This window comes from Solea solea, chromosome 13, assembly GCF_958295425.1.
Source record: "Solea solea chromosome 13, fSolSol10.1, whole genome shotgun sequence".
In the NCBI taxonomy this organism is placed as follows: Eukaryota; Metazoa; Chordata; class Actinopteri; order Pleuronectiformes; family Soleidae; genus Solea; species Solea solea.
In genome coordinates, this window is record NC_081146.1 from 7739808 (window position 1) to 7766679 (window position 26872).

At 40.7% G+C, this 26872-nt stretch overlaps 3 protein-coding genes and 1 non-coding gene across 4 annotated transcripts; 2 read left to right on the plus strand and 2 right to left on the minus strand.

Annotated features, from left to right (window-relative positions):
• Positions 1–721: 721 nt before the first annotated feature.
• On the minus strand, positions 722–10504 carry fam189b (family with sequence similarity 189 member B). The gene is made up of 14 exons (XM_058647396.1): positions 8862–10504; positions 8706–8762; positions 7680–7787; positions 7423–7539; positions 7212–7319; positions 6272–6432; positions 6065–6164; positions 5916–5988; positions 5007–5295; positions 4507–4838; positions 4372–4431; positions 3299–3474; positions 3061–3207; positions 722–2719 (listed from the first exon to the last, which is right to left on the minus strand). The coding sequence occupies exons 1-14, from the start codon at positions 9093–9095 to the stop codon at positions 2462–2464; spliced, it is 2220 nt and encodes a 739-aa protein (XP_058503379.1). The 5' UTR covers positions 9096–10504; the 3' UTR covers positions 722–2461.
• Positions 10505–12268: 1764 nt separating this feature from the next.
• Positions 12269–19095, minus strand: rab13 (RAB13, member RAS oncogene family). Its single transcript, XM_058648663.1, has 8 exons — positions 18494–19095; positions 17570–17630; positions 15764–15824; positions 15535–15612; positions 14452–14541; positions 14139–14204; positions 13960–14010; positions 12269–13839 (listed from the first exon to the last, which is right to left on the minus strand). The coding sequence occupies exons 1-8, from the start codon at positions 18615–18617 to the stop codon at positions 13768–13770; spliced, it is 603 nt and encodes a 200-aa protein (XP_058504646.1). The 5' UTR covers positions 18618–19095; the 3' UTR covers positions 12269–13767.
• A 1284-nt stretch (positions 19096–20379) lies between these two features.
• rps27.2 (ribosomal protein S27, isoform 2) lies at positions 20380–24069 on the plus strand. The gene is made up of 4 exons (XM_058648820.1): positions 20380–20460; positions 21409–21517; positions 22000–22110; positions 23151–24069. The coding sequence occupies exons 1-4, from the start codon at positions 20455–20457 to the stop codon at positions 23177–23179; spliced, it is 255 nt and encodes an 84-aa protein (XP_058504803.1). The 5' UTR covers positions 20380–20454; the 3' UTR covers positions 23180–24069.
• On the plus strand, positions 22234–22365 carry LOC131472019 (small nucleolar RNA SNORA13). The gene has a single exon (XR_009242052.1). It is a non-coding gene; the product is annotated as a small nucleolar RNA SNORA13 (small nucleolar RNA).
• Positions 24070–26872: the final 2803 nt, after the last annotated feature.

Below are 26872 nucleotides of genomic sequence, written 5' to 3' on the forward strand. Positions count from 1 at the left end.
GTGGAGTGGTGAGTCTGGTGAGTCTGGTGCTTGATAACCCGTTTTACTGACTGAGAGGAAGAAAAAACAAAAAAAAAACAGGTTGAGAGGCTTCAAAACTTTTTTCATAAAATAAAAATAAATTAACTAATTAAATCACAGCCACATAAAGGCAAATTAACGTTTCACTTCTTATAGTATAATATAATAAAATTTGAGTCAGAAACACATTTTGAAGAATATTATACATATAAATAAATAAATCCTTGAGAAGAGAAATACAAGTGAGGCAAAACTTTTCTAGGCCCAAACAGTTAAACAAACAAATGTCTATGTGAACACGTGTATACAGTATGTATACAATGTAACTTTTCTTTTTTGTATGATATATTTTAAATAATTTTCTCCTACGTTGTTTTTCTATTTTAAATCATCTATATTAATTATGCTGTTCATGTTTATACCCTCCCCCCTTAAGCTAAAAACAATTAAGACTACTATTTCAAAGTTACATGTAAATTTAGTCCACAGAAGCAGCTGTTTGTGACTCCCATTTTTCCTATCACTCTGCTACATTTAAGTTCAACAGCCCCGCCCTGTAGTCACATACATCTTGTTCAATAATTTTGTTTCCAGTAGAAAATATAAAGCTTAAACAATGCAAGAGAGAGAAAAAGGAAGATCAGCTTAACCGTAGTTCATATTCATATTATCCATGTTTGTTATGCATAAAACATCAACAAAAGTGTTTATTTTTTATTTTAGTACTATCATTTATTTCATATGCTGAAATACATAACTTGCATTTGAAGTTTTCATTTAAAATCTGGAATCGGTGTCGTATTTAGATACATTTATAATTCTGCTTTCAAGGCTACGTCCTGTTAAGCCTGCCATACAGATATGCATTTCTTCAAATAAATAATGTTTTATGCAAGACAGGAGGTAGAAACACCACAGCTCAGTGCCTTGATAAGAGAGCATGAGAGCATGTATGTGTATGTGTGTACATTTTTAAAAGTAGTTACATAATTATGAATGCCTCAGAAATGAGTCCTTACTGATATGGAGTCAATATCGTGACACCAAAAAGACTTTCCAAAAAAACAACTGACATACATATCAACAGAATCCGGTTGTCCACACTCACCGTATGTTCACTGTCTGTGGTGTGTCCGCAGCCAAAAGAGGCTTCTTTTTTTGTCCTCATTTGACTACACACTCACGACCCTTTGCAAGTGGAAACCATGCTGAGACATAGTGTGAAACCCAACCTCATACAGAATGTCTGTATATTTATTGCAAGAGACTCGTTTAATCCGAGTCACAGTGCACTTTACACCTCTTTATCTTACAGGATCAGGCTGCCTTTGCCTATTATCATAGATATATGTCTCCCCAAAATAAAATTAGGATGCAGTGACATGTCTGGAGTCATCTGACTGAAAACTCTGGAAACACTGCACTCCTTTGACTCTGACCTTTGCCCTCAGCTACCTATCACCACAAACACATTTCAAATATATCTAATATCATAGGTCTTGGGTGCAAGAGGAAGAAAAAAAGTAATAAACATTTTCCAAACATGCAGATAAAGACATTCTGAGGACATGTTACTGAGTTACACAGACAGTCAGGATCTGATGCACAAGGTTTCCTGCTGTATGCTTTAGCAAAACATGCACATATGCAAATCAAACCACAGTGTCCAGGGGCTATGCACAGTAAATACATTTGAAAGGCTGAAGTGTGTCTGTGTTAGAAATGCTAGTTGCTTTTCTTTTGAAGGCCAGTGCAGAGCTGTGAGAGTTTGGGGGGAAATTAGGAACCTGAATTTTGAAAAAATATTTTCACATTAGAGCATTTGTCCTCATCTGTTAATCTTACTCTAAACAAGCTAATTATATTTATTGAGATGGGTTTTTAAAAAACAATTGAAGTCAATGGAAGACAAAGTAAGAATAATTCCATGATCACTTTACATAAGTGATTCTGTGGCTATATATAGCAATGTACAAAAGGGCCAGATGCATATTGCAACCCATAATTATGTAATAGACTGTCTGTACATGTGAGTAAGTGGTTGTTGTAGCATTGGTGTTTGTTGAGTTCTGTCTCCATTGTTGAGGAAAAGACGTTTCCAGTTGACTATAGTGAGGGAGTAAGAATTCAGCAGGACAGATGCTTCTGGTTGGTCTCAGTAAGTTAGAAGACCACAGCAGCCAGACACGAGCTGTTTCACTGATGTTGAATGTGTGAGCTCTGGGTCAATGTTCTGGGTGATGAAGAGCACCACTGAATAAGGCCATTTGCTCAGATGACTTCACGAATACAGTAGTGACAGGAACAAACAGGAGAACAGACTTTTAAAAGTTGCAAAACCACTTTTGTCTTGGTTAAATATTAGTTTAAACCTGCCGTCCACTCCTTGTGTCATTCCGGGGTTTTCCTCATCAATCCCTCCTCCAGCCTTCTCCTGTCTTCACATTGCAGACTCTGAGTAGAGAGCTCCCGATGACCCATGGGGTGGACAAGGCGTCACCAGTCGATGAAGTGACGCCGAGGAGGAGGAGCTTAAATCTCCACAGCTGCGCAGGTGGATCCCCTCTGGCACCCGTCCACTGTAGCGTCGGTTGTGTCGACTGTCACTGTGGGAGTGGTGGTGTCCACGGTGATGAGGTGGATGGTGAGCATTGCGGCTGGGCTGCCCTCGGCCTGTGTTCCAAGGTGTAAGCAAAACCTGAAAAGGAATTAATCAAGATAACTGGAGATGCACATGGCTCCTTGAAAGAAGGTAGAGGAAGAATATCCATCCATCCATCCATCCATCCATCCATCCATCCATCCATCCATCCATCTTCTACCATTTTATCCTCCACACAGTGACACATACAAACAACCATTCACTTTCACACCTACAGTCAATTTAGAGTGTCCAATTTGCCTAATCTGGATGTTTTTGGACTGTGGAGGGAAACCAGAGAACCTGGAGAATCTGGAGATAACCCACGCACACATGGGGAGAACATGCAAACCCCATGCAGAAAGTACATGAAATTATGAGGTGAATCATTGTCATACATGCTCCAGCGGCAGGTGGTTGGTGGCAGCACCCTCAGCTCCAGTCCGCCTCTTAGGTCCCTGCCCTGTGCTCCCAGCATGCTCAGAGGAAGGAGCTAGGTTGCGTTTGGAGCGTTGCAGGAAACGAGCCATGAGAACCCGTGTCACCTGAAGAAAAAAACCAAAAACATCAGTTAGGATAAGACAAGAAGTAACACAGCTTGTATGAGAATTTTCAATGTTATTTTTTCAGACTTGCCTTAAGGTCTCCGAGGGAACGGTGGCAATCTTTAGGTAAACGTAGTGGGGATGTGGGTGGAGGTTTGGCGGGCACCTGCACCCCTACAGCCGCTGATTTAATGCTGCCTTTGCTCGGTAAGGCTGCCGCTGGAGGCAGAGAAGTGCGGGGCAACAGACACACATCAGAGGACTGACCTATTGAGTCAGAAAAAATGTGAAAAAGAAAACAGTTATAAGTCAGTTCATTCATTTTGTCAGTATTTAATAAAACCCAAGGGAGACTTGAACAGAAATGCCATACCATTTCTATATTTGTCACAGCTGTGTATTTATCTGAATATTCCCACAGTGTGCACAGAATCAAACTCTTTTTCAGCCAATGATATCGTGTAATAAATCTATGCGAAGTTAGAAGGCACCAACCCCCGATGGGTTTCCTGCCAGTTTTTACAAGGATTTGCTCAGAAATTCACACCACACATATGCATAGTGATATTACACATAATGACAGATCAGATAATCAGAGATTTGTAGTGCGTTTCCCGTAGCGCAGCCCAGTTGTCATGGCTTATCTTCAGTTATGTCCTCTAATTACTGCGTGTCACATCGCGTACGCAGCCTTCGCTTTGTGATCTTTTCCATGATTTGTGTCGACAGTCATAAATAATAAAGTGTATCATCTGAAAATATTGTTAATGAGAAGCTGGTGAACCACATGATAGTTTCCACACCGGAATCTAATATATCAAGCTGTAATCACATCACTGTTAATTTAAATGTCGTGGACGAGTTTCATAAATCACTTTCACATGGGGATAGTTTTGCATATCGGTCTCCTCTGGCCTAAGAGAGTTTGATTAATGACGCTTGTTAGCTGCTGAGTTTTATCAGAATTTCATCAGAATGACTTAAATGTGTTTTCTTTTGGGCTTTTCCCACTTTAATTTGAACGTAAATGCTGACAGCAAAGAAAAGAGAGGCAGTGGCAGCTTGCAGTGGAGGTTCTGAGTCACATTTCAATAACACATGTTAATCTTTAGACCAGGGAGACACCTAAAGATCACATTTCTCCTTTAGAAACAAAGGTCTAACCTGTATCTATAGATGCCTTGCTGTCTCCAGAGTCCTCCAGAGCTCTGCTTCCAAAGTCAACTGCAGAAAACAGAACAGGTTATAGAAACTATAAAACCAGCAAAGCAAAAGTGCTCGTGTTAGTGTTTAAATCACCTGTATCAGTCGAGGAGCCAAGTCCTGGCTCGCTGTGTGACCTCACGAGGGGAGTCAGCCCCTCAGTTTCCCTCCTTCCTCTCTCTCCATCCTTCTCAGTCCTCCCCGCCCTACGTCGCAGATACAGCGGTTGGTGAGGGAGTGGTGCCCCATTACTGCCCGGTGCACCGGCAACCGAGGGGGATGGAACTAAGGAGGCCACAGCAGCTCCTTGTGCGGAGTGTACTCGAATCTCTGGGATGGAAGATTGCTGTTGACAGCTGGAGCCTCGTATTGTTTCCAGGTGGGAGCAGCTACTTGCTAGCATTGCCTGACGACGCAGCACTGGAGACCTAGAGGACAACACAGGACAATTCCTGTTTCTAAATGCAGGCTTCACTCTGGATTTGAACATTACATTACATTACATTCACACACTTTTATCCAAAGCGACTTACAATGAACAACAATTCAATTATAATAACCATCATTTGGTACTGAAACTGTGTGTATGTCTTCACCTGTATGTGGTGGTGGCAGTGCTGGGAGATGAGCAGGAGTTGGACCTCTCTCCTCTGAGGAAGCGTCTGGCTCTCGGTCCTCCTGCCAGAGGACTCTCTGGTGTTTGAGATGGAGGACCACGGTAGCTGAAGAGCTCCCCTCCGTCTCCCACCTCACTGGCGGTCCTGTTCCCTCTCTCCCCCTGGTGCCTCAGTCCAACCTCCATCAGGCAGGAGTCCTCTGATGGGGAGGAATCGTCAGGGATGTCCACAATCTCTGACATCAACAGAGATCCACTGTCCATCGACACTTGAAAATAAAGTAAAAACAAATAAGATCTTTTAATAACAAGACTAGAATCTATGTGGGAACTTGTTATCAAGAATATATTCCACTGAATAGCTGGTAAACTAAATGTTTCCTTAAGTAAGTTTCTATATTCCTTTCACATTAAATATCTAATAGTATTATTTGTTTAAATCTACAGAATTAATGATGCACTTAGTCCTCCCTTTAGTAAGTGCTTCAAGGAACTATGGCCTCCACATATTATTGTCTGTTTGTGTATTAAGCTCTGGCTGGTTTGTCTGTTTGGTCTGCAGTAGGAATGGCAGTGCGCGATGGAGGCCTTTTTATTTTAGCAATTGTTATTTAAAATGTATACCTACTTGTGTGTAGTATATTCAAATTATTGTCTTTCTTTTTTTTAACAACACTTGAAAACTATACTTACCATTAATGAACAAAAAAGGAGCAGGAATAATACAAATGTCATAACACATGCCCCATCTTACTTTGTAACCTAAATGTAAATGTACATTTCTGCCAATAAACACAGATTGGACCTTTAACTAACAGTTCATCTCTTATTAGTGATACTACTTTCAACTAGCACAGGTGAATTTGTCATTGATGTAATGTTTTCTCACCTTCTCCACTGAAGGCAGTAGAAGTTCCTCTCTCTCCAGACAGCTCAGTGCCGTGGGGGTCAAACACTGTCGCCTTTAACAGTGACAACAGAGACTAATCAGCATGGGCACACACACATGCGTGCACACACACACACACTCGTACTTACTTGGCTGCCAGCTCTCTGTCCCATCACTGCTTCATAAGGAGGGGGACAGTCAGTGGGATACAGGGGAACAGGACTCTCCATGGAGCCATTGTAGGTGATGCTAAGTGTGAATACAAAATGTCAAATAATCATTTTCATACATCACGTACATGAAAAACTGCACACCATTCAGTTGATGTAGAGTAAACCATTGAATGTCCTTGTTACCTCTGAGCGTCTGTCTCAGAGCTGCAGGTGTATTCAGGAGGATAGTACGGAGGTGGAGGGATGGGTGGCACAAACTCCTCAAAGTCCATGATGTTGGTCAGGAACGCGTCCTGAGGAGTGGTGCACTCTGGGTTGACTGAACGGGAGCGATGGGGAGCCAGCTGGACACACAGAGGCAGAGTTATACAACAAAAAGACGATTATAGGTTATTTGTATAGTCTAATTAATTTTTTTTTTTTTTCAGATATTGCACAGTGCTTGTCATTGTAAGTGTGAGGTTCCTGTAATACTGGAGGCTGCACATTCAGGGGACATACCTTATGTTAGTTTTATTTGTTTGACGACAATTAAACAATTATGTCGTCCTGAATTTCACCACAAAGTCAACAATTAGCTGGTCTATTTTTGTGAAAAAAAGGAGGGTTAGGAAAGAGAGAAGAAAGAAAGTGTCCTCACCAAACCAACCAAACTCCACTTTTTTGTAAAAATGCATTTCATTCAAAGTCTTATGTGATGAATTACTGGTGATTGTTGAAACAGTGGTGGAAAAACGAGCCAGAATTGTTAGGAAAAAGCACTCTTCTTACTCTTCTACAACCCAACTTCTTTGTAACACAATGTCCATGAAATACACAAATTGTCCAACATGCAACTTGAATTGTGAGACAGAAAGTGGTGCATTAGATCAAGTAATATTCCGATGGAATAACTGTTTAAAAAGAATTAGTTCGATAAATATTTAGATGTAATGGCAATTTAAACTATGCTTAGACAAATTAGTATCTAGATTAACCCTATGCATTTGGGTGGAATAACCTCTTCGGTCCAAGAAGTTCAGTTCTTGAAGTGCAGCTCCTGGTTTTGCAGGAACATCATTTGGGACATTGGTAAAACAAAAGCGAGTCTGATAAATGAAAAATGTGCTGCGTTTGCACTTACCAGGTGCACAAGGTCCAGGGAGAATATGTGAATACTGCAGGTCACAGTGGACAAAGTACAGATGATGGTGGAGAGAATGCTGAGACCGCAGGCACTGAACAAAAGGTCCTGCAGACAAATGTACATTAAGGAAAACCAAAAATATAAAATAAACTGGCTTTTTATTTGTAGAAGGTCATATTTAATAGATAACCTGGGCATAAATACTCACCTTCAACTGGTGTCTGACTGAATGGCAGTCAGCATTCAGGTACAGAACCAGGGTCTCCTCCTCTGTGATGGAGCAGGAGTGAGTGGGTGCACAACACACACACAGGCCGTTCTCCACCTACAAACAATTACACACACAGAGGATTTTTGTGAAAAACTTATTTCCACACTGAAAATAACATCCATATTTTGACGCTTTCCACATGCAGCTGGTTTGAAGGGTATTACAGCATGAAAGCAGAAAGCAATGCTGTGTACCTGGCAGGTGAGCATGGACTTGACCATCTGTGCGTTCTGACAGGAGAGCATTGAACCAGCCAGACTGAGGATCACACACACTGCAGACAGCAGCATGAACAGTGACACCTGTGGACAAGCACACAGCCAAGTGCAGGGCGTTAGAACGAGTGCCACACAGTGCCAAGAGTTTTACTCTCAACAAACTAAACCCTCTGTTTTCACAGCTATGCATAGATAAAAGATAGACAGACAGATGTGGTTTATTGTGTCAAAAACATGACACATTTCACTTAAAATGGCATTAAAAACACATTACAAGGATTATTAATAATGAAGGACCTCTAGAATCAAATAAGACTAAGACAAATCCTTCTGCCGATGAAGATAAGCTACTAAACGGAATTTGTGGTGACCACAAACACCATTAAGACAACAAAGTTTCATAACTGGATCACAACCATAATCTAATCAGTTCTACATCACCAGAAAATCTAAATCTACTCTTCTCTTTCTGAGTTATGCTGCTCACAGCAAAACTAGAACCCACTAGGCCGAGGTAATCATTGGTGAATGTGTCAAATCATCACAGCTTTATAGAAACACAGTGAACCTGGACTGTTTGTTGGGAAGTCTTTGCCCTCCTGCTAATACACTCTTCCTCTGTGGCACATTGTCCTACATTTATAACTTGAAATGTCATGTTATTTAGGGCTGTATTGAAATATTGATAAACTGAAATGTTACAGTACGTCAGTGTGGTACTGTATTGATCCTTTGAGATACTGTATTGATATGGAAATATTATTGACAGTGGTTTAATTCTCCTGTGGCTGAATGACAGCAGACTGTCAGCCATTTAACTCTCCCCCCTTTTCCTCCCCTCTCACTAGATAATCTGTATATTGTTTATACATATTACAGTTTTTAATGAAATAGAATATCTTTGCAAGTTGCATATTGCCTTGCTCATCCCTGTATTGGTCTAAGCACCAGATTATTTGTGATAAACAACCTTAATGTTATAAGATAATGTTATACACATACCACCAGTGTCAAAGGTCTCTTCCAGGAGATTATCCCAACTATTCCAGATGCCACCACCTGGTAACAGAAAGCACATATAATATAACACAGGTAATTACCAATATTTACTGTTTCATTTTTAAAGGTGCAATTTTCTTTGGTCAGATTTACACTTACAAAGAAACCAGCCCAAAATGGACAGGACTGCCTCACACGAGCTGAAGAGGTGAAGGCCATGCTGGTAAAAGAGAAGGCCAGGACCATGGCCCCTAGACCCAGGTGGCACAACCCCAGGTAGAGGAGCAGCCGTGCTCCTCCGGGCCCCCGGCCTGACATCCCTCTACGGCTGTCTGACCAGCCCCGAGACCCGGAGGCCGAAGCCACACTGCTGGAGTCCGACGGTGAAGGCATGGCAGGCTCATCCGTGAGTGCAGGGGGAGGCTGGGAAACAGTTCACACTCACTCTGGTTTGATAAAGCAATGTTCAGTTGTTGTGGTGTAGGCGCAAGAGCGTTGAAGAGGGAGACACCAATGCTGGCTTCAGAGCTCCACTCTCACAATTATGCACCAAAATCTCCACTGGCAGGTGCCATAGGTGCTGCGCAGTGCCCCACGGTGGTGCACACTACAGTCCAGTCAGTGAGTCCAAGAACTTTGTCAGCAGAAAGTTGAGAATTGAGCAGCCACTACACACTCGCAGCCCCCTTATTTGTCTGATTTTGACATTTCAGCCATGATACTGAGGTTGATTCAGTCAATGCAGTTTACAGTCTATTATGACCACTAGTCTATTCACTGCACAGCATATATATATCTGCATCCTATCAAGTCATTCTGACGTATTCACACAAAACTGCACTAGTTTACTTGCAATTTTCTTAATAGTGTTTTAATCATATGCTTTTTGCTGCTCGCTCCTGTCATCAGGACAGCCTTCCACCTCTCCCTCCTCTCGCCAGTGGCATTGCGGTAACTGGAGACCAGAGCAGGCCGCAAATTCTCAAGCATCCAATAGAACACCAGCTGATTTTTCACCAGCAGCAGCAGCAGCAACGATGAGGACAGGAGCCGGCGCTAGTGTCCACTCAGTGTCCGAGCCAAACCCCAACATGTGCTGCCCCTCGCACCTCCTCCTCCTCCTCCTTATGTCAGGTCCATCCTGTCACGGCGTGGAGATCAAACCCCCGTCAATATCACATCGGTGCGTGTCGAAAAAACACGAGACTAATTACACCGAGAAAAAGAAAGAAAGAAAAATCCTCTATCGATTATCAAACTGCACCAAAAATATCACAGCCCTTCTGCAATAAAACCTCTCCCCCCTGGGTTTCGATCTTTGACAGCTCCAACTCAGCGGGGGTTTGTGGTGGTCCACACGCACCTAAACCCCCCGCGCCACCATCACCACCAGCAGCATCATACCCTCCTCCTCCTCCTCCTCCTTCTCCTCTTCCTCCGCCTCGTTCCTCCCTGCAGTCACGCGGGCATCCCGCTCAGACCGTGTGTTTGCGTGTGTGCATCCCGGATGCTGCTTACCTCACTGCCTTCCATCAAACGTCACATGAGCAAAACAACACGGTCGACATACGCCGTGTGCCCGCGGTGACATGCTGAAATCCCTCAAGGATGATGAATGAATGATTGAATGAATCCTTCTCCTTTCCTCGCCCCTCCCTTCTGCTGCTCCCACGCCTCGTCTCCGTTCCTCAGCTCTGACTCTGGCAGAGAGAGCCGAGTATCATGTTTGCAAAAAGCGAAAACTGCCCTGCTACGTGATGACAAAGCACGCAGAACGTGCGGGCAACATGGAGGTTGCGGCAGAGCGTGTGCACACCGTCGCGGTGCTGATGCTGGGAAGGAGGGACGGTTGCCTAGCGACGGATTCCAGCCCCTGCTGCGGCAACAATTAAACTAAGCAAATAACCAGATTTGTATTTATATATGACCCTGTTTAACACGAGTTACACAGTTATCAGCTCAAAACACATGAAGTGTGAGAAACTGAGAAACTTGGATTCACTGATGCAGTGTTTTGGCGACATAAGTTACACACTGGAGCTTTAAGATCTTTTTGAATCATTCATCTCCTTTGTAAGAGGGAGAAAATGACCGATTAGCAAAGACACTTGTCTTATTTTGGTTCTGAGCTTTGTATCAGTCTTGTATAAAATACCTAAAAGGGATGCTTCAGTAAAAGTACAAGCATCGTCACTTTTTTTAATATTACTAAGTAAAAGTTTATGACATTTACTGTATTTAAGTATCAAAAGAAGACATTTTCTGATATAACATGTACTTTTAGTTTAAGCTAGTCTATATGTGTCCTTGAGCAAGACACTTAACCCCATGAATGAATGAATATGAAAAATGCGTGAACGGGTGAAAACTGTAGTGTAAAGCAGCTCATCAAGACCAGAAAAACTCTATATAAATACAGACCATAATACCAACTCTTCTTCTGATTTTATTTTGTAGTAACAAAGATAATTAGAGGAAATGTAGCGGTGTAAAAGTAAAAGTTGCTATAAATATAAATAACAAAGTAAAGCACAGATACGTGAATATTGTACTTAAGAACAGTAACAAAGTATTTGTACTTTGTTACATTACAGCACTGCTTTGTGCAGTATAGCAAGTCTTTGGGCCGTGAACTTGATCAGGAACATTAGACGTAACCAGTGTAGTGCGTCAGAAACAGGAGATATGTGGAAACTCCTCCTAGTTCCTGTTAATAATGGCAGATTATTATGATAGAAATGAGAGAAAAAATGTGACTGACTGCTGCACTGAGAGGAGAGTCGTTAAAACACGGTGACCTGTGGACCTAAATGTGGAAGTGTGTGTCTCACACATGCCTGTAATCTTATTACAGTATATTGACTCTGTCAACAGACATACTGGAACAACTAGCATAAGGGCTTATAGGCTTCTGTAATTATATGGCTGTATTATGAGCCAATACATAATTTATCACTGCTTTAAGGATCAATTTTCAGCCGAGTGCAAATGAAAACTCCTCTTGTTGTATAACATTTCTGCAATCTTTGGTTTTAATTCATTAGCTCGTGCCTTTCAATGGATAAAACATGACCACTTATCTTCCAGTCAGCAGGACATCAAACGATAACCAGCCTCTTTTCACATTCATGTAGAGACCTTTATGAATATTCTATTAATAGTCACAGAATATGACTTTCTTTATCTCACTCATTAAATGAGAACCTCTGTCACCCTCCACACGTGGCTTGAACTGAACAGCCAACTAAGAAGACTTTCCAAAAAAGTAGTATAAAAGTTTTTTCTAATACAGATCAGAGTGATAAGCAAATATTTGTTCATTATAAACACATCTGTCATGCAGTCTTGAGTTCTTCATCCTTTGTTTCAAATTAGATTGTATGTGTAATTGGTGCATGTCAGGTTGTCCTGGATGATTAACCCCCTCTCTGTTACAGGTTTTATCCTTTTCACGTAGATATTAAGAGAATTATATGACTAAACCTTAACAAGTGACATAGTCTGGGCATACACACCAATTATATCATTGTGTCAACATGTGTTTTCAAATGTCATCAGACTTTCCATGGTCTACAATTTTGCATTTTAATTCAGCAAGCAGCACGTCTGCAGTCTCCATACAAAGTCTAATGGCAGAGTTAAAAAGACACAGAATGTGAGAGTAACAGCGTGTCGGAGCAGAAACTGTCAGGATTAGAGGAGCACAAGTAATCACAGTCGTCGCCAGTGCCCTGAAAAACATAAAACAACAATGCCTGAACACAGGGACACTGTCAAGTCAGATGTTGTGCGGTGGTGTTTAGTAAGAGATATAACAGGCACTTCAGATAAAAGGCAAGAGCCACTAAATCAATTCAAAATGAGGGACATGGGAGCAGTGCCGCCTCCCAGGCCCCCACATCCTGTCCATTCACTTGCTTTGTCCATCATTCTTTTATCTCTCCACTCACCCTCTCCTATTGCACTTATCTCACTGACCATCGTCCACATTGTCAATCATCCATCTATTAAAAGGAAACGCCTGTTTGTTTCGGTTTGAGCAAACAGCAAGTCATTAACACAAAGAGCAGGTTTCCATTTTCTCATATTCGGCACAAAGGGAATGTTTATGTCATGGTGGTAATATACATCACGGTATCTAATGTATATTCTGTGGAATGCATTTTGATGACGCACACTATTAAAACATATACAGTATGATCGGTTTTCACAGGGATACATTTAATGGAGAAAGTTATGTCTATTGACATATGACCTCTCTGTGACGTTGCACAGAAACCCCTGTTTGTTATGTGTCACTGCAGGAAAAAGGATGCTAATTAGTTTGAAATGATTAAATGAACTGACAAAGAAATGAGAGTGCGTTCCTCACCAAAACACGTAATGACTCGTAATTCAATCACTTCAGAATTTCCAATGAATTCCCCATCTACTGAATCACTGCGCTGTACAAAGCCTCTTGAAATTAGAAAGAACTGAACTGACATGTTGGGTCAAGGACTTCAACCGGGAGCATAATTAATCTGAAATGTTTTTTGTATGACAACCTCTTCCTCTATTATACTATTATACTGCAAATGCTCACACATTAGAAATGCCTGGAACGGCTCTACTATAAGCGGAGGTGTGATTTTCTACAAAGGTTCTATAAAAAACGCTAGACAGTGCTGCTGCAGGGTTTATACTGTGGTGATAAGCCGGAGTAATACAAACTATACTGTGGATTTCTATCAGGACTCTGCATTGAGTCATGCAAAACTCCACCTGACCAGCTCTTGTAACATTAATGCGAACACAGTAGATGTTGCAGAAAACATATTCATTGTGAAATACACTATCCCACAAGAATAACCCATAAATTATATTTTCTTGGGAAACAAAAGTGTCAACACTTAAGATATAACACTTGTTTTTTTTTTTTTTTGTTTTTTTTGCAGATGCATGTATTTGACACTGAGCCCACCAGATGGAGACAGAAACCATGTTGTAATGTGTTCCTCCTGCAATGCTGATGTTCTCTTAAATCGGTGTTGCACTTTGCTCTGTGTATGCACCAGTGTCACATCTAGAGGAGAGCACACTTGGAAGACTTCTTCTCTGTACTGCTGGTGATTTTCACTTCTCGGCCCGTGGGTCCCTGTCAAAGGAGGAGAAAGAGACAAAGAGCAGCATTACAGGTGTACGTGAACACGTGTATCAGTCATTCCACGTTCATAAGGATTCAGTTTTGGCATATTTTGTGTCTTTTCCGACTCACTGATTTCTTGCTGTTTTTCTGTAGTATGTCACGAGCCAAAGACAGGAAAGACTAAAGATGGAGAAAAAAAAGAGTGAGATTAACAGTTAAAGTTCAACTAACAAAGCAGCACAATAACAAAGAAAAGCAGTTCATTAATGAATGAGCTTTGGAGCAGATGTGTTTTTGTCCTGACTCACCTCCTCAACATTAATGCTGGACTTTGCACTTGTCTCAAAGAACATGATGCCGTGATCTTTAGCCAGCTGTTGACAACAGACACGTACTTATAGTAAGTCAGGATATGAGCAATAATAACTTTCATAACAACACATTCAATGATGGGACATGAATAACATCACATTATCAGTCGCTTCTTCAAAGGAAGACCCCCCATGTTTTGCTTGATAGTACAATTCATTCATTCATTCATTCATTCATCTATGTGCCTGCTGTTCTCTGAATGACACAATACATGCGCTGTAAATAAGGTTCCTCTTGGAGTCGCCTCACCTTTTCTCCTGTCTCCTTGGAAACCTTCCGCTTTGCCTCGATGTCGCACTTATTACCTAGCAACATCCGACTGACCCCGGCTGATGCATTCTGGGAAAGAGGGAACACAATTACTTGATTAGCACAAGATTTGATTGACTTTGCCCGCGTGCAGGTGATTCAGGGGTGTCGGCTTAGAGGTAGACACATGGATAAAGAGATTAAAGGGGATGAGGAGGAGGGACTTAAACACGAGATCAGATCTTGAGAGGCAATAACAGCAGCTGTTTGGCAGGAGGGCGCTCTCTGAGAAGTTTTTTTTATTAAATCAAAATAAAAGTAGTGTATTTAGTGTATGCGGACGCTGACTCTTTATGAGTTATAAAGCCTTAAGCATGTTTTGTTCCCAGTTTATTAGCTTGTGTTAAGGTGTGACTGTCTATTGAGTTCACTTTAAAAAAATACCAAAAACTGGTTTGACAATAGGGTTGTTTGTCTCTATGTGGCCCTGTGATGCACTGGTGATCTGGCCAAGGTGAACCCCACTGTCAGCTGTGATTGGCACCAGCGCCCCCCGCGACCCTCATGTGGAGAATAAAGCGGTGAGTGAGTGAGTGAGTGAGTGAGTGAAACAATCATCAGGTTATCAGGTCAAACAAATTTTACCTGATTGAATCAACATTAACAACAAAGTGCATATACCCTGTACACATCCCCCTTAATCAGATCTGCTATTAAATATAATGGGTTCTTCCTTGTGTCATGCCTCAAACATTTCATAAAACTTGTTTCAGTAGTTGTTAAATAATCCTGTTTACAACAAACAGAGACAGAGTAAGTGAAAACATGGCCTCCTTGGACGAGGTAGTAAAATAAGTGACTTATACTGCATGAAGGGAGGAAGGAAGGAGATGACTAAAATATGTTGCATGACTTTGGATAAATGACCCTTTAAAATCACCAGTTGTGCAATGGCTGTTTTGTTTTTGTCTCTTCCTCCACTGAGTGAAGACTCGTATGACTAATATGAAACCACCTGACTATGCAGTAAATTTTACGCATTTCCTGGTTGTCTTTGCCATGGCTAAGAAGAAGCAGTCTCACTTCTCTGATGCTCTTCATCCAGTTCTGAATGTTTTCGTAGGACTTCTCGTCTGTGATGTCGTAGACCAGGATGATGCCCTGCCACAGAGGAGGAAGAGGAGGAGGAGGAGGAGGAGGAGGAGGAGGAGGAGGAGGAGGAGGAGGAGGAGGAGAGTTAGTCAAAGGTACAGAGCTAGAACAAATTGGCAATGATGCCAGGCTGATTGTTCTACAGGTGTCCTGTGCTCACCATGGCTCCTCTATAGTAGGCCGTTGTAATGGTCTTGAACCTCTCCTGCCCTGCTGTGTCCCTACACAAAGCACACACACTCGCAGTCAAACAATGAGTACTGATGCATGTATACTCACATGTTTTACTTTATTCATTTAAACGTCACATTCTGATCGAATTCCATAAATAAAGTCAGAAAAAACCTGAAAAGAAATTGGTTGTTTTAGCCCGTGCACTGACATGACCCATGATTTTCTTTGGACTGAAGAAAATGACTGTGGATTGACTCAGATCAGCTTAGATTGGGTGACATACCAGTCAGTTGTCTTAGTGTGCTACACATTGGTGCAGGGTTCCTTAATCCTGGTCCTGGGGACCCACTGCCCAGCATGCAACATCAGCTGTGTTGGAGTGGGGAAACTTCTGAAACATGCAGCTCAGTGGGTCCCCAGGTTTGAGAAACCCTGCATTAGTGGAATACAGAACTTGATATTACACCAGAATTGCAGAATAGTCATGTAGTAATTAGGGGTGGGTCAAAATATCGATTTGGTGATATATCGTCGTCCTTCCTTGTGCAATACGATAATCAATGCACCAGGGCAAATATCGATATCTTAATTAACAAATGAAGGCACTCTAAAGTAAACACTCCCTGCCTGTTTCACTTGCCGGGTGTCACTGCTCAAATGAATGAGGGAAACTTGGGTGGAAGTTATCTGGCTGAAGAAGAGGGCGTTAACAGCACGACAGTGGGCAGAAAGCTACGTTAAGAGATGCTCCATCCACGCTCAATACACAGAATTTATACACTTTCTTCTCTGTGTTGTGAATAAATAGCGAAATCCTGCACTTTTCATGGACGTTTTGTTTTCTTTAGTTAGACAAATATCGTGATGTGTCGCTATATGATTATCACAGAATCACTGTATAGTGATAGTATTGGTGTTGTGGACCATGTATCATGTGTAATATTGTATGGTGAGGTACCCTGTGATTCCCATCCTTAGTAGTAATTAGTAAGTTAAGCAGTATTTTACTTATGTAGCTTCCTTATTCATATGAATGTGGCCATGATTGTGGGGGCACGGCTTTCACCAGAGGACTGATGGGAGGGGACAGGACGTGACTGTTGTATTTTTCTCAAAACCCAGCCTCTTGCTAGCTGTTCCTGAGCAGAGAACAGCACCTTTAAATTACTGTTCCAACACCATCAAAGGGTTAGTTCAGGTTTTTCTTGAAGTGTAAGTGTCTGAGGTACTGAAACATTAGCAACACTAACTTCTCCAAGTCCCGCCATGTCCATGGACTTGTTTTGGACCCAGCGATTTGCTCTCATTGAACATGGCTGTCAACAGGGAGAGAAGGGAAAACAGATTTTGGCCACTTTACCAAAAAGTTCAGTTAATACTAAGATCTTGCAGACTTACGGTGTACGTTTTATTAGGTCAGCCTTTAGTTAGTTGGCTAACATCTGTTTTTACTTATGTCCCTGTGAGCAGCCATGTTTTCAGTGAGAACAAGAGTCCTGGTCACAGGGTGGTTCAGTGGTGAGCTAGTCAATGTTGATAATGTGTCAATGCCTCATAAAACCACACACAAAAAAAACGGAACTATCCTTTTAAAATGTCATGGGGTGGTTCTCTGTGGTGGCCATGTGTGATGTGAATACTTGGACAATAAACCCTGTCATAAAGTCCCAGATTTGGAGAACAAGAGAGAGGGGGGGGTCCTCTTTCTTCTCAGGCAAATAAGGTTGAATCAGCACCAACACCAAGAAAAACTAAAAACTGTCCCAGAAAGCAGCCGGACATTATCCCTTACCAGACTTGGAGTTTCACTTTCTTTCCATCCACTTCAATGGTTTTTACTTTAAAGTCAATGCCTGGGAGATAAGAAGAGAACAGGAAAGAGGAGGGGGCAGAAAATTAGTTAAATACCTCAGACATGAACTAAACAACTAAACACACACCCACCCACCCACACTCACACACATAGCAGAATATATAGGTCACCCTAACTGTGGGGTGGGGAGTGATTCATGGTTGATGGTGACCCCCCTCAATGCACTGCATTCACAGCAACACATAGACATAAAGGAAAGACATAAACAGGCCGACCGGACATTTTCTTTCCTGCTGGATGCAGATGGATGGACAGACAGACAGACAGACAGACAGTGAGACAGTCAGACAGACAGTGAGGGACAAAAAGAGGGGGGGTGTCCTTTGCAGAAACTCTGCACGCTAGAAAGAAAACCATTCTTCAGGGAACACGGAGATAGCAAAAGAGATAGGAATGAGGGTGGGTGGACCTTCTGAGAGCAGAGAGGGAGAAATGAGATCTGAGGAGAGATCAGGGAGAGAGGGTCAGGATAGAGAGAGTGAGAGAGAGAGAGAGAGAGAGAACACACATTCAACATGGAGAAGGAGAAAAGAAAAAAAGATGAGCGACAAAATGAAAACAGACGAAGAAAGAAGGAAAGAGAGAGAGAGAGAGAGAGGACAGACTAGTTCAGACATGAAAACAGACTCAGAAACCAGTTAGTGCAGTGTCAAGCATCAAATAGAGACAGAAGAGAAATGTCAGCTAACATTTGATCATGAACCAAGTTTGAGAGAGAGCGAGAGAGACAGACAGAGAGAGAGAGGGAGAGAGAGAGAGAGAGAGAGAGAGAGAGAGTGGCCACTCATCAGCTGCTGGTGCAGAAATGTCACACACACACACACACACACAGTAACAACTTACCGATGGTTGAAATATAAGTGGAGTTGAAATTGTCCTCAGCAAATCGGATGATGAGACATGTCTTCCCCACTCCGCTGTCCCCGATCAGCAGCAGTTTGAAAAGGAAATCATACTTTTTCGCCATGGCTGCAACTCTTTTTCAAAGTTGAAGCGTGAACCCAAAGGGGGGGAAAAGTTGGAATTGTCCCTTTAAAGGAGATCCTCTTCATCGACGCCAGGCGTTAAATCGTACGTTACTTTGTTGCGACAAAAAGCAAAAACTGTTTTCAGTGTCAAACAAAAAATTAAAAAAAAAGAAAAGAAAAAAGTGTTGCTGTATCGAGTGGAACTTCTTTTCCCTTTTTTCCCTCTCAGATTTTGTCACCGGTAAATTCCGATCCCCCTCACTGCTTCTGTGATCTGTTTAGATAAACACACACACACAAACAAAAGTTGGAGCATCTAATGTAGCACAGCTTTCATCCGTGAATCGACTCCACGTTCACTTTAACGGAGTCACAGTCACTCCATTTACAAACAGACCGGGGTGGATACGTGTATGTCCAGGATCCAACTTCGCTGTCGGCCCAGATCCGCTCCAGTGCTACGTAGTGAGGGAGTGCTTCACTGGCTCACACCTGCACTTACACAGCATCGACACTAGATGGCGCCATTCGACTGCAAACATTTATGAAACAATAAGCTTAGTCAGAAAAACAGTTTTCACAGACGCCTACAATTAGCACACCCCCCCCCCCCCCAAAAAAAACAATGCTGACATTTGTTGTAGATGAAAGTGAGAATAGATAAAAGAAATGCAAATGCAGCAACTGTAAAAGTTCAAATTCCGTTGAGTCAATCAAAGTGCTTACTGTCCACCTGTGTATGGAGTGATGAGTGATTTTTTTATTGTCAATGACAAAATGCACACAAGCAATTATTAAAAAAAAAAAAAAAAAAAAACAGGTTCTATGATTTTCAGCTCCCTATATGTTAATATGGATGTTGTCATTTTGAGGTCAAGGAATCACACATTTTTCAATATTTCTTGACATGTTTGGACCACATTTTGCAAAGTTTCCAAAGTTTTTTTTTTTTACATGTAATATATGATATACTGACAGCATACGTCTCTAAAGCAAGACTGATATTGTATATGTATATATAATCAAAGTATTGGCTGCATTTTTGAGTTTGTACACTGTCCACTGAAGATTACTGTAACACGGATACATTTTTGATTTGATGTAATATGTAGTGAAAGTAAACACACATATCCTAACAAAACATGTGATTTTCACTTGAAGTCTTGAAGTCCTCATGACTGTAGAAACAACAGAGCACATGTGTTATGCTTGTGATACAACTGGATGTCTTCCAAATCCATAAATGTAGATTGTCCCTCTTTTCAAATAAAATATTCAGATGGGAGTATCTCTAAGAAATAGGAATTTTTAATTTATTTTCTTCTTCTTTCCTTTTCTTTTCATAACACAGTATGACACAAGTATGCCAGATATGCCAAATGACATTGACTTATGGTAATGGTAATATCATATATAACAACCCCTTGTATGTGGTTCTCTTTACTTTTATTTAATGTTTTACCTTTGTTTTAATTGTTGTTTATCCAAGATATTTTTCTTCATATATATTCATTGTGTGTATTTGTATGTGTTGTTCCCCTTGCTTGTGTTTGCGTAGTTCCCGCTGTGCTTTGACATAATCGAAATATGTTCCTGAATATTATTTAAGGCAAAATATGAGGTGTGATTTTTTTAAATATAATAACTGTGAATATGTCGATGTTATTTTATGATAGGTACTGTTCGTATATTTAAATAAATAACTAAATAAATAAATATATAACTAAAAGTTCTTCTTCTACTACTTCTTCCGGTTTTTACAGTCACTCCACAGTTTCCGGTCCGTTGCTAAAAAACCCTCTTCCTTTCCGGTGCTGATACTCCACATACGCAGACATGCCTGTAAGTAACAATTCACTCTCTGCTGTTGTCATTTATCGTTAAATTGTGTCTCAAAGTGTTTAAGTTAACGCGGTGAAGAGTTGTGTTTTGTTTCCGTGGGAGGGAAAGTGAAATCCATGTGGCAGAATATTGTAAAACATGAAAACGCGACAACATGGCGAAGGACCACGTGCTCGAGCAGGCAGCGCAGTAAAACTCCGTGTTCACACTCACTGATATAAACGACATAAACACCGACATCAGTGATTTTACATCTGTCATTATCACTATTATTTCTAGGTGAATGTAACAACAAACAGTTGGTTTTATATCATATATGTATGTAACTCTTCAACTGCATTTCAATTTCTCACCAGCAGCCTTTATATATAAACATAAATACATATATATATATATATATATATATATACATGTTTATTTTCTCAATAATACCATTGTATTTGGTCGTATGTGTCAACTTAGCCATGTTATATATGTTTTTTTTTATTATATTATAATTTGTGTTGAATATCAAGTTGTGTAGCTGTAATCTTAATTCAATGGTTGGTGAATGGATTAGAATATGATTTTTATGGCACCTATGATTAAAAAAAGATTTAATCAATTACTACATGAATTACAAGCTCATCATATTATTGATTCATCGGTTTGAGTGAGGTATTTTACCAGCAATAGTAACGGTAATTGGGGGTTCACACTTATGAGAGCCAGCATCTTGCTATTAAAATGTAAGGGTAGGTCCCATTAAATACTTGGCACTTAAACCTGTAGAAGCTTGTTTTTCCCTGAAAATGTATTTTAAAGCTGCACATTAATAAGGTAGTTGAGAAATACTTGTACCATATGGTCATTGTAGCATTGGTAAAACAAGTCTAAAGTTGGTCTAAGACTTGTATGGTACTTTATATGGACTAAACATAATTAATGTCTTGTCTTATTTGCTTTTAGCTTGCAAAGGATTTGGTGCACCCCAGCCCTGAGGATGAAAAGAGAAGACACAAGAAGAAACGTCTTGTGCAGAGTCCAAATTCATATTTTATGGATGTCAAATGTCCAGGTCAGCTTCTCCAAGTGTTAACCTGTTCAAAGCAGGACTGGTGCTTTTTTTCATTTGAAATTTGAAGGTTATGTCTGAGCTGTAATGACATGTTCGGAAATGCTTTTGCTGAAGTCTCATGGACCATTTGAAGTAGTACCCCTTATGATCCAGCAGGCGGCGCTTGTAAAGGTTTCCTACCAAACAGACCCTGTATGGGGACCCGTACAAACCAAGTGACTTTGTTGCCTTTATGTGTTGCCCTTCCATTTTTTCATAGTGTTTGGGGTGTCAAATAAGGCATACAGCAACACTTGTTTCCATCAGTGAAAAGAGTTTCAAGCGACTCTGACACAAATGGCTGCAAGGACATGCTCAGCACATTTTTATAATGTAATGGTCATAAATTGTTCAGCTGCTGGTTGTTTTTGTTTACATTTTTCTGTTGCTGGTTTAATGGGATGCCATTTAAAATAATTTGTGTGATTATGTGCTGTTTGCAGGCTGCTACAAGATCACCACAGTGTTCAGTCACGCTCAGACTGTAGTGCTGTGTGTTGGCTGCTCCACAGTCCTCTGCCAGCCGACGGGAGGGAAAGCTCGTCTGACAGAAGGTACAGGAAAACTAATGTGTAGCGTCTGTAGTTACATGGATGAAAAAGTTTAATACGGACAGTATTAATTCAATTATTAACAGCTAAATGTTGGCCATTTTGTGTGATTCTGTCCCCGATATTTGCCTTTGTGTTGCCCTTTCACTGACTTCTTCGTGAACTGGGTGTCAACTAAGGCATACATTGACTCTTGCGGTTGTGACAGAAATACATCGCCTCTGATCTATTTCTACACAATCGACTGCAAGCACAAATAAGACTTGCTTTTTAATTTATACCGTCATTTCTTTACATTTACTGGAGCCATGTACATGTTAGCCATGTTAATTAGCATTCTGATAGAATATGAGAATTACTTCACTAGTGTAAGTACATTGATGAAATGATCATAGCGCTGCACCACCCACTCTGTCCTCTGCTTCTGTGGTAACCAAGGGCTTCTGAATACGTTGTGCTTTGAGTTACTATGGGTGCAGCTGTGACCTTTGGCCCCAACACCACAGTTTGTAGGTGAATCAGTCTTTGAAAAGGCAGACAGCAGCACAGAACCATGTTCCACCAGTGAGTCAATGCATAAACCCTTCCTGCAACAATTGCTGGCTCTGTACTGTGAATCCAAATCGCAGTGGCAGCTTGTTAGGGATATGTTAATAAATGTATGCAGTTTAGTAAAGTGTACCTGCCACAAATGCTGCCTTGTTTTAGTTTAAACATGTTTAAGGCCTTTTTAGATGAAATATCTAATTTTCCATATAAATGAATTGGTATTACTTATTTTGTAAATGAGCAAATGCCACAATTCTGTGGAACCTGTCTTTAAAATGTAAATGTTTTGTTCTTGTTTGTCGTTCAACAGTTAAGACCAATTGTAAATCAAAAACACACGTTTAAACTTTGAATTGGTGATTAGCATTTCAGTCATTCTTTATACTTTGACAGTGTAGCAACCTTATATACATCTCAAATTTGTATCACATTTAAACTGAGGTATTTTAAATAAACTGTTTCCTCATTAATGAGTCTCTGTATCTTTCCTGTAGGGTGTTCATTCAGGAGAAAACAGCACTAAATGCACCGGACTTGGCTGGACAGCCGCTGAGAAGGAGAGAGTAAAACTTGAGGTTCGTCAAGTTAATGCTGCCATGGAGCTGATGCAGCAATCAGAGAATGGAGAGTGGGATTAAAATCATCTCTATCTACTGAAGTGTTTGGCCTTGTTTGGACTCCAGCACTAACACGAAACAATTCATTTTAATCTCTTGATGAACAGGGATTATTTTGTTTTGATCCAGAATATCCCACATGTTCATGTCACCCAGTTGTGTTTTGACGAAGTTTGTCTTGTAAATTTTAGGTCATTTAAGGCCTCAGAGTTTTAACAAGTGAAAGCTGCACTCCGCATTGAAGTGTTCTGTGTTAGTGCTGCTATAACATCCAGACTAAAACATAAACGTCTGCCAAGTTAATTCCACAGTCAAGTAAACATTTCGTTTTAAGTAGACAATGATTTTTGATCAGTGCCTGCAGTGTCGGTGCAGAGCCTCCTGCTCTGAAGGAGGGGGTTTATTCAGGGGAAGTCTTTGCTCCTGTGTTTCCTGCTGCTTGTAAAACACAGTGATGTGACACTTAATGACAAAACAATGATCATTGAGATTATGCATTTATGTATGCTTGTGAGCTTCCTGGCATAATGATTTTTTAGGGCGATATTGTTCAGTTGCAATAAAATAACTAGCTTGAAAGAAGTGTAGATACGTGACATAAATGTGTATCTATATTTGACTTCAATTTAAGCCTTATGAGCATGCAGGTATTTTCAGTCTAAAAGCATGAAGTTGTATACTTTACGACAATGTGAGGAGAGGAAATTTAGTGACAACTTTATTCTTGCTATAGTGACATCTTCTGTGTGGCTAATGATTTGATACGGCTTACAAATAAAATCTGGGAAAAATGTCATTCTGGTGTGCCTCCTCATTACTGAATAAATCATAAATGGTGAAATGACAGTGCATTCAGATTACTAAATAAAATAATACTAAAAAAGTAGAAAATGTTTCCCAGACCACAAGTTATAAAAAGCAAACAAAAGAAAACAAACAGTTGATGTGTTAGGCAACTGGTTAAATATAATTTTAAGAGAATTGTAGCCTATCTGTAGGGTTTATTTTATATAAAAAGTGGCTTCAGAGTACATTGAACATTTTAAGTTATGTGAAACAGTTCATAGATTCTAAAACTATTTATAGTCAAGTAAGTTCAAGGGAAGAGAGTCCTGGGATATTATTTATCTTGTAGGGTGTTTCCCTACAAGCAGCAACTTAATTTCTTTAATGATATTCTATTACATGATTGATGGTGGTGTTATTAGACAGAAACAAATTTTCAGTGAAAAAAAAAAAAAGGTATGAATAATTAAAAAACCTAAAATAATCCAAAATTCCACAGACTGGAAAACACAAAACCTCACCTGATTACACAACAATGAGGTGATTGCTCTGAGTCTGACCTGCTGACATCGGGTTGCCAGTAAAGTCTCACCCTGTCAGATATAATTACACCAGCAGAGTGGAAACGAGGTCTGAACCTGAACCCTGTCCAAAGAGGTCATACCAGGCAGATTCACAGGACTCCGACAGAACATGGTGCGTGTTCATTTACCCACTGAGAAATTACTGTTTCTGTGGACTCATGAATGTCTGAACACAAGGTTTAAAAATCAATAGACAAAGTAAAAGAAAGACTTATTGATGCCCACACTTTGAGCATAAGAAAACCAAAATATACAGAAATGATTTCATTTGACAGAGATGAGACCGATTCTGTCTGCAAAGAGGCTCAGAGAGAGAAACGTGGACGGTCAGTCAACATCTGCACACACATGCTCTGAATGAAAGATTAACAGTGGTCATACAGTGGAGCAGCACCTGCCAACATGTAACACACATTTTGGACATGTACCAGTCTCACAGTATTCTGATGTTTACTCTGAAGTAGCTTGTTGGATTACTGATTCCTGTTCCTTTGATCTTTCCCCTCCTTTCCTTCCTTCCTTCCTTTGGCAGGTACATTTGTGAGGTTATACATTTTCTTAAAATACAAAGAAATACATAGACTGTGAAGTATGCGTGAGTGTGACTGCCCGTTATCACCTGTGTGGCTGTTTCTCAGTCCTGGTCCTCGGGAACTCACTGCCCTGCATGTTTTAGATGTTTCCCTGCTCCAACACACCTGATTCAAATGAATGGCTCATTACCAGGCTTTCGCAGAGCTTGTGGATGAGCTGGCGGTTTGAATCTTTGAATCAGGTGTGTCGATTATCAGGCTTGAGAAACACTGACCTGTGTGGAATGTTTGATTGACTTAACTTTTGAACACGATTGTCCTCCTGTTTATTTTTGATTATTTTGTCCTGCTATTTGCTGTATTTGTTACGTCGATGTCGTCTCTACTGTTTGGAAAACTCAAAAACCCAATAAATATTTCTGTGTGAAGGAGGTGCAAAAGTGCCACATGTGAGGGCAGCAACATCAGCTGTGTGCTGTCACACACAGACAGAGAGCACGGTGCACAGGGCAGATGGTACTGCACCTCTGCTACACAGGAGAACAACACGTGCTGACTGTGACAGATTTATGTTCCTGAGTTAGATCTCCAGGAGATTTTCGAGAGTTTAAAAGCCTTTAAAAGCCTTCACTAAAACTTTTTTTCCACTCAGTATCTAACAGCAGTGCTTCTTTTTCATTTTCATTTCTCTCAGGAGCCACAGAGAACAGCTGATTGCATCCGTGCACAGGAACAAGAACTTTGTGTGAACAACTTTAAATACTATGATCAGTTGGTTACAACCCATTTAAGAGGCTCCATGTTACCAGCTGTCTTCCAAAAGCCTGTCAAGGACACTCAATGTAATGTTTAGGCTTTTTTTTTCCCCTGCAGAAATTAAAAATACTACACATACTGTAGGTGTGTTTACATAAGTGATTGCATGATTGCTTTAAAGCCTTAAAATAAGATTAAAGACTCACTTAATGAAAGCCACCATTATGAACTGTCAAGTTTGTACGGCAGCCCGGTAGGACAAAGCAGAGCGTGTGATTAGCATTTTGAATGTGACACATACTACACACACTCACACACTCACACAGTGAGGGTCAGTGATGGATGGGGTTCCTGAATGGCCGTGAGCGTTTAAAGCTCGGCAACCTGGTAAAAACAATCAGTCATGTCAGTTTGCCACAGTTTGAGATTAATCATTCCTGGGTCCGTGATCATGTCCTTCATTAATTATTCTGACCATGCAGCTTAAGTGGTCTGCCTGCTGCGAGAGTGTCTGTCAGCACCATGCTTGAGATAACTTCCAGGGAGATAAAGAGGAGTTTGAGGAGTCTCTGTTGAGGAGGTGACGTTATCAAACTGTACAATCTGCTGGTCAAACCTAGTTAACCGCAGCCTTGGGCCTAAAAGCTGCTACATGGCAGTGATCGAAGAGAGCTGCAGAGCAAGAGAAGGATTGATAAAATAAACAGGTGATAAATAAATTAAAGTTTAAACTGAAGCTGCAAACAGCTCTCCCACTGCAAAGAGGTGCACCCTCTTTGTCTAGTCATAAAGAGAGAGTAATAATTGTTGCATTGCTTCAGAGTCACTATCAAAAGAATAGATCTTTGAATATAATCATATATAACAAGCATAAAAATTATAATGCACCATGCACTTAAACTGAATACAATCTTGGTGTAGCTTTGGTGTACAAAGATTT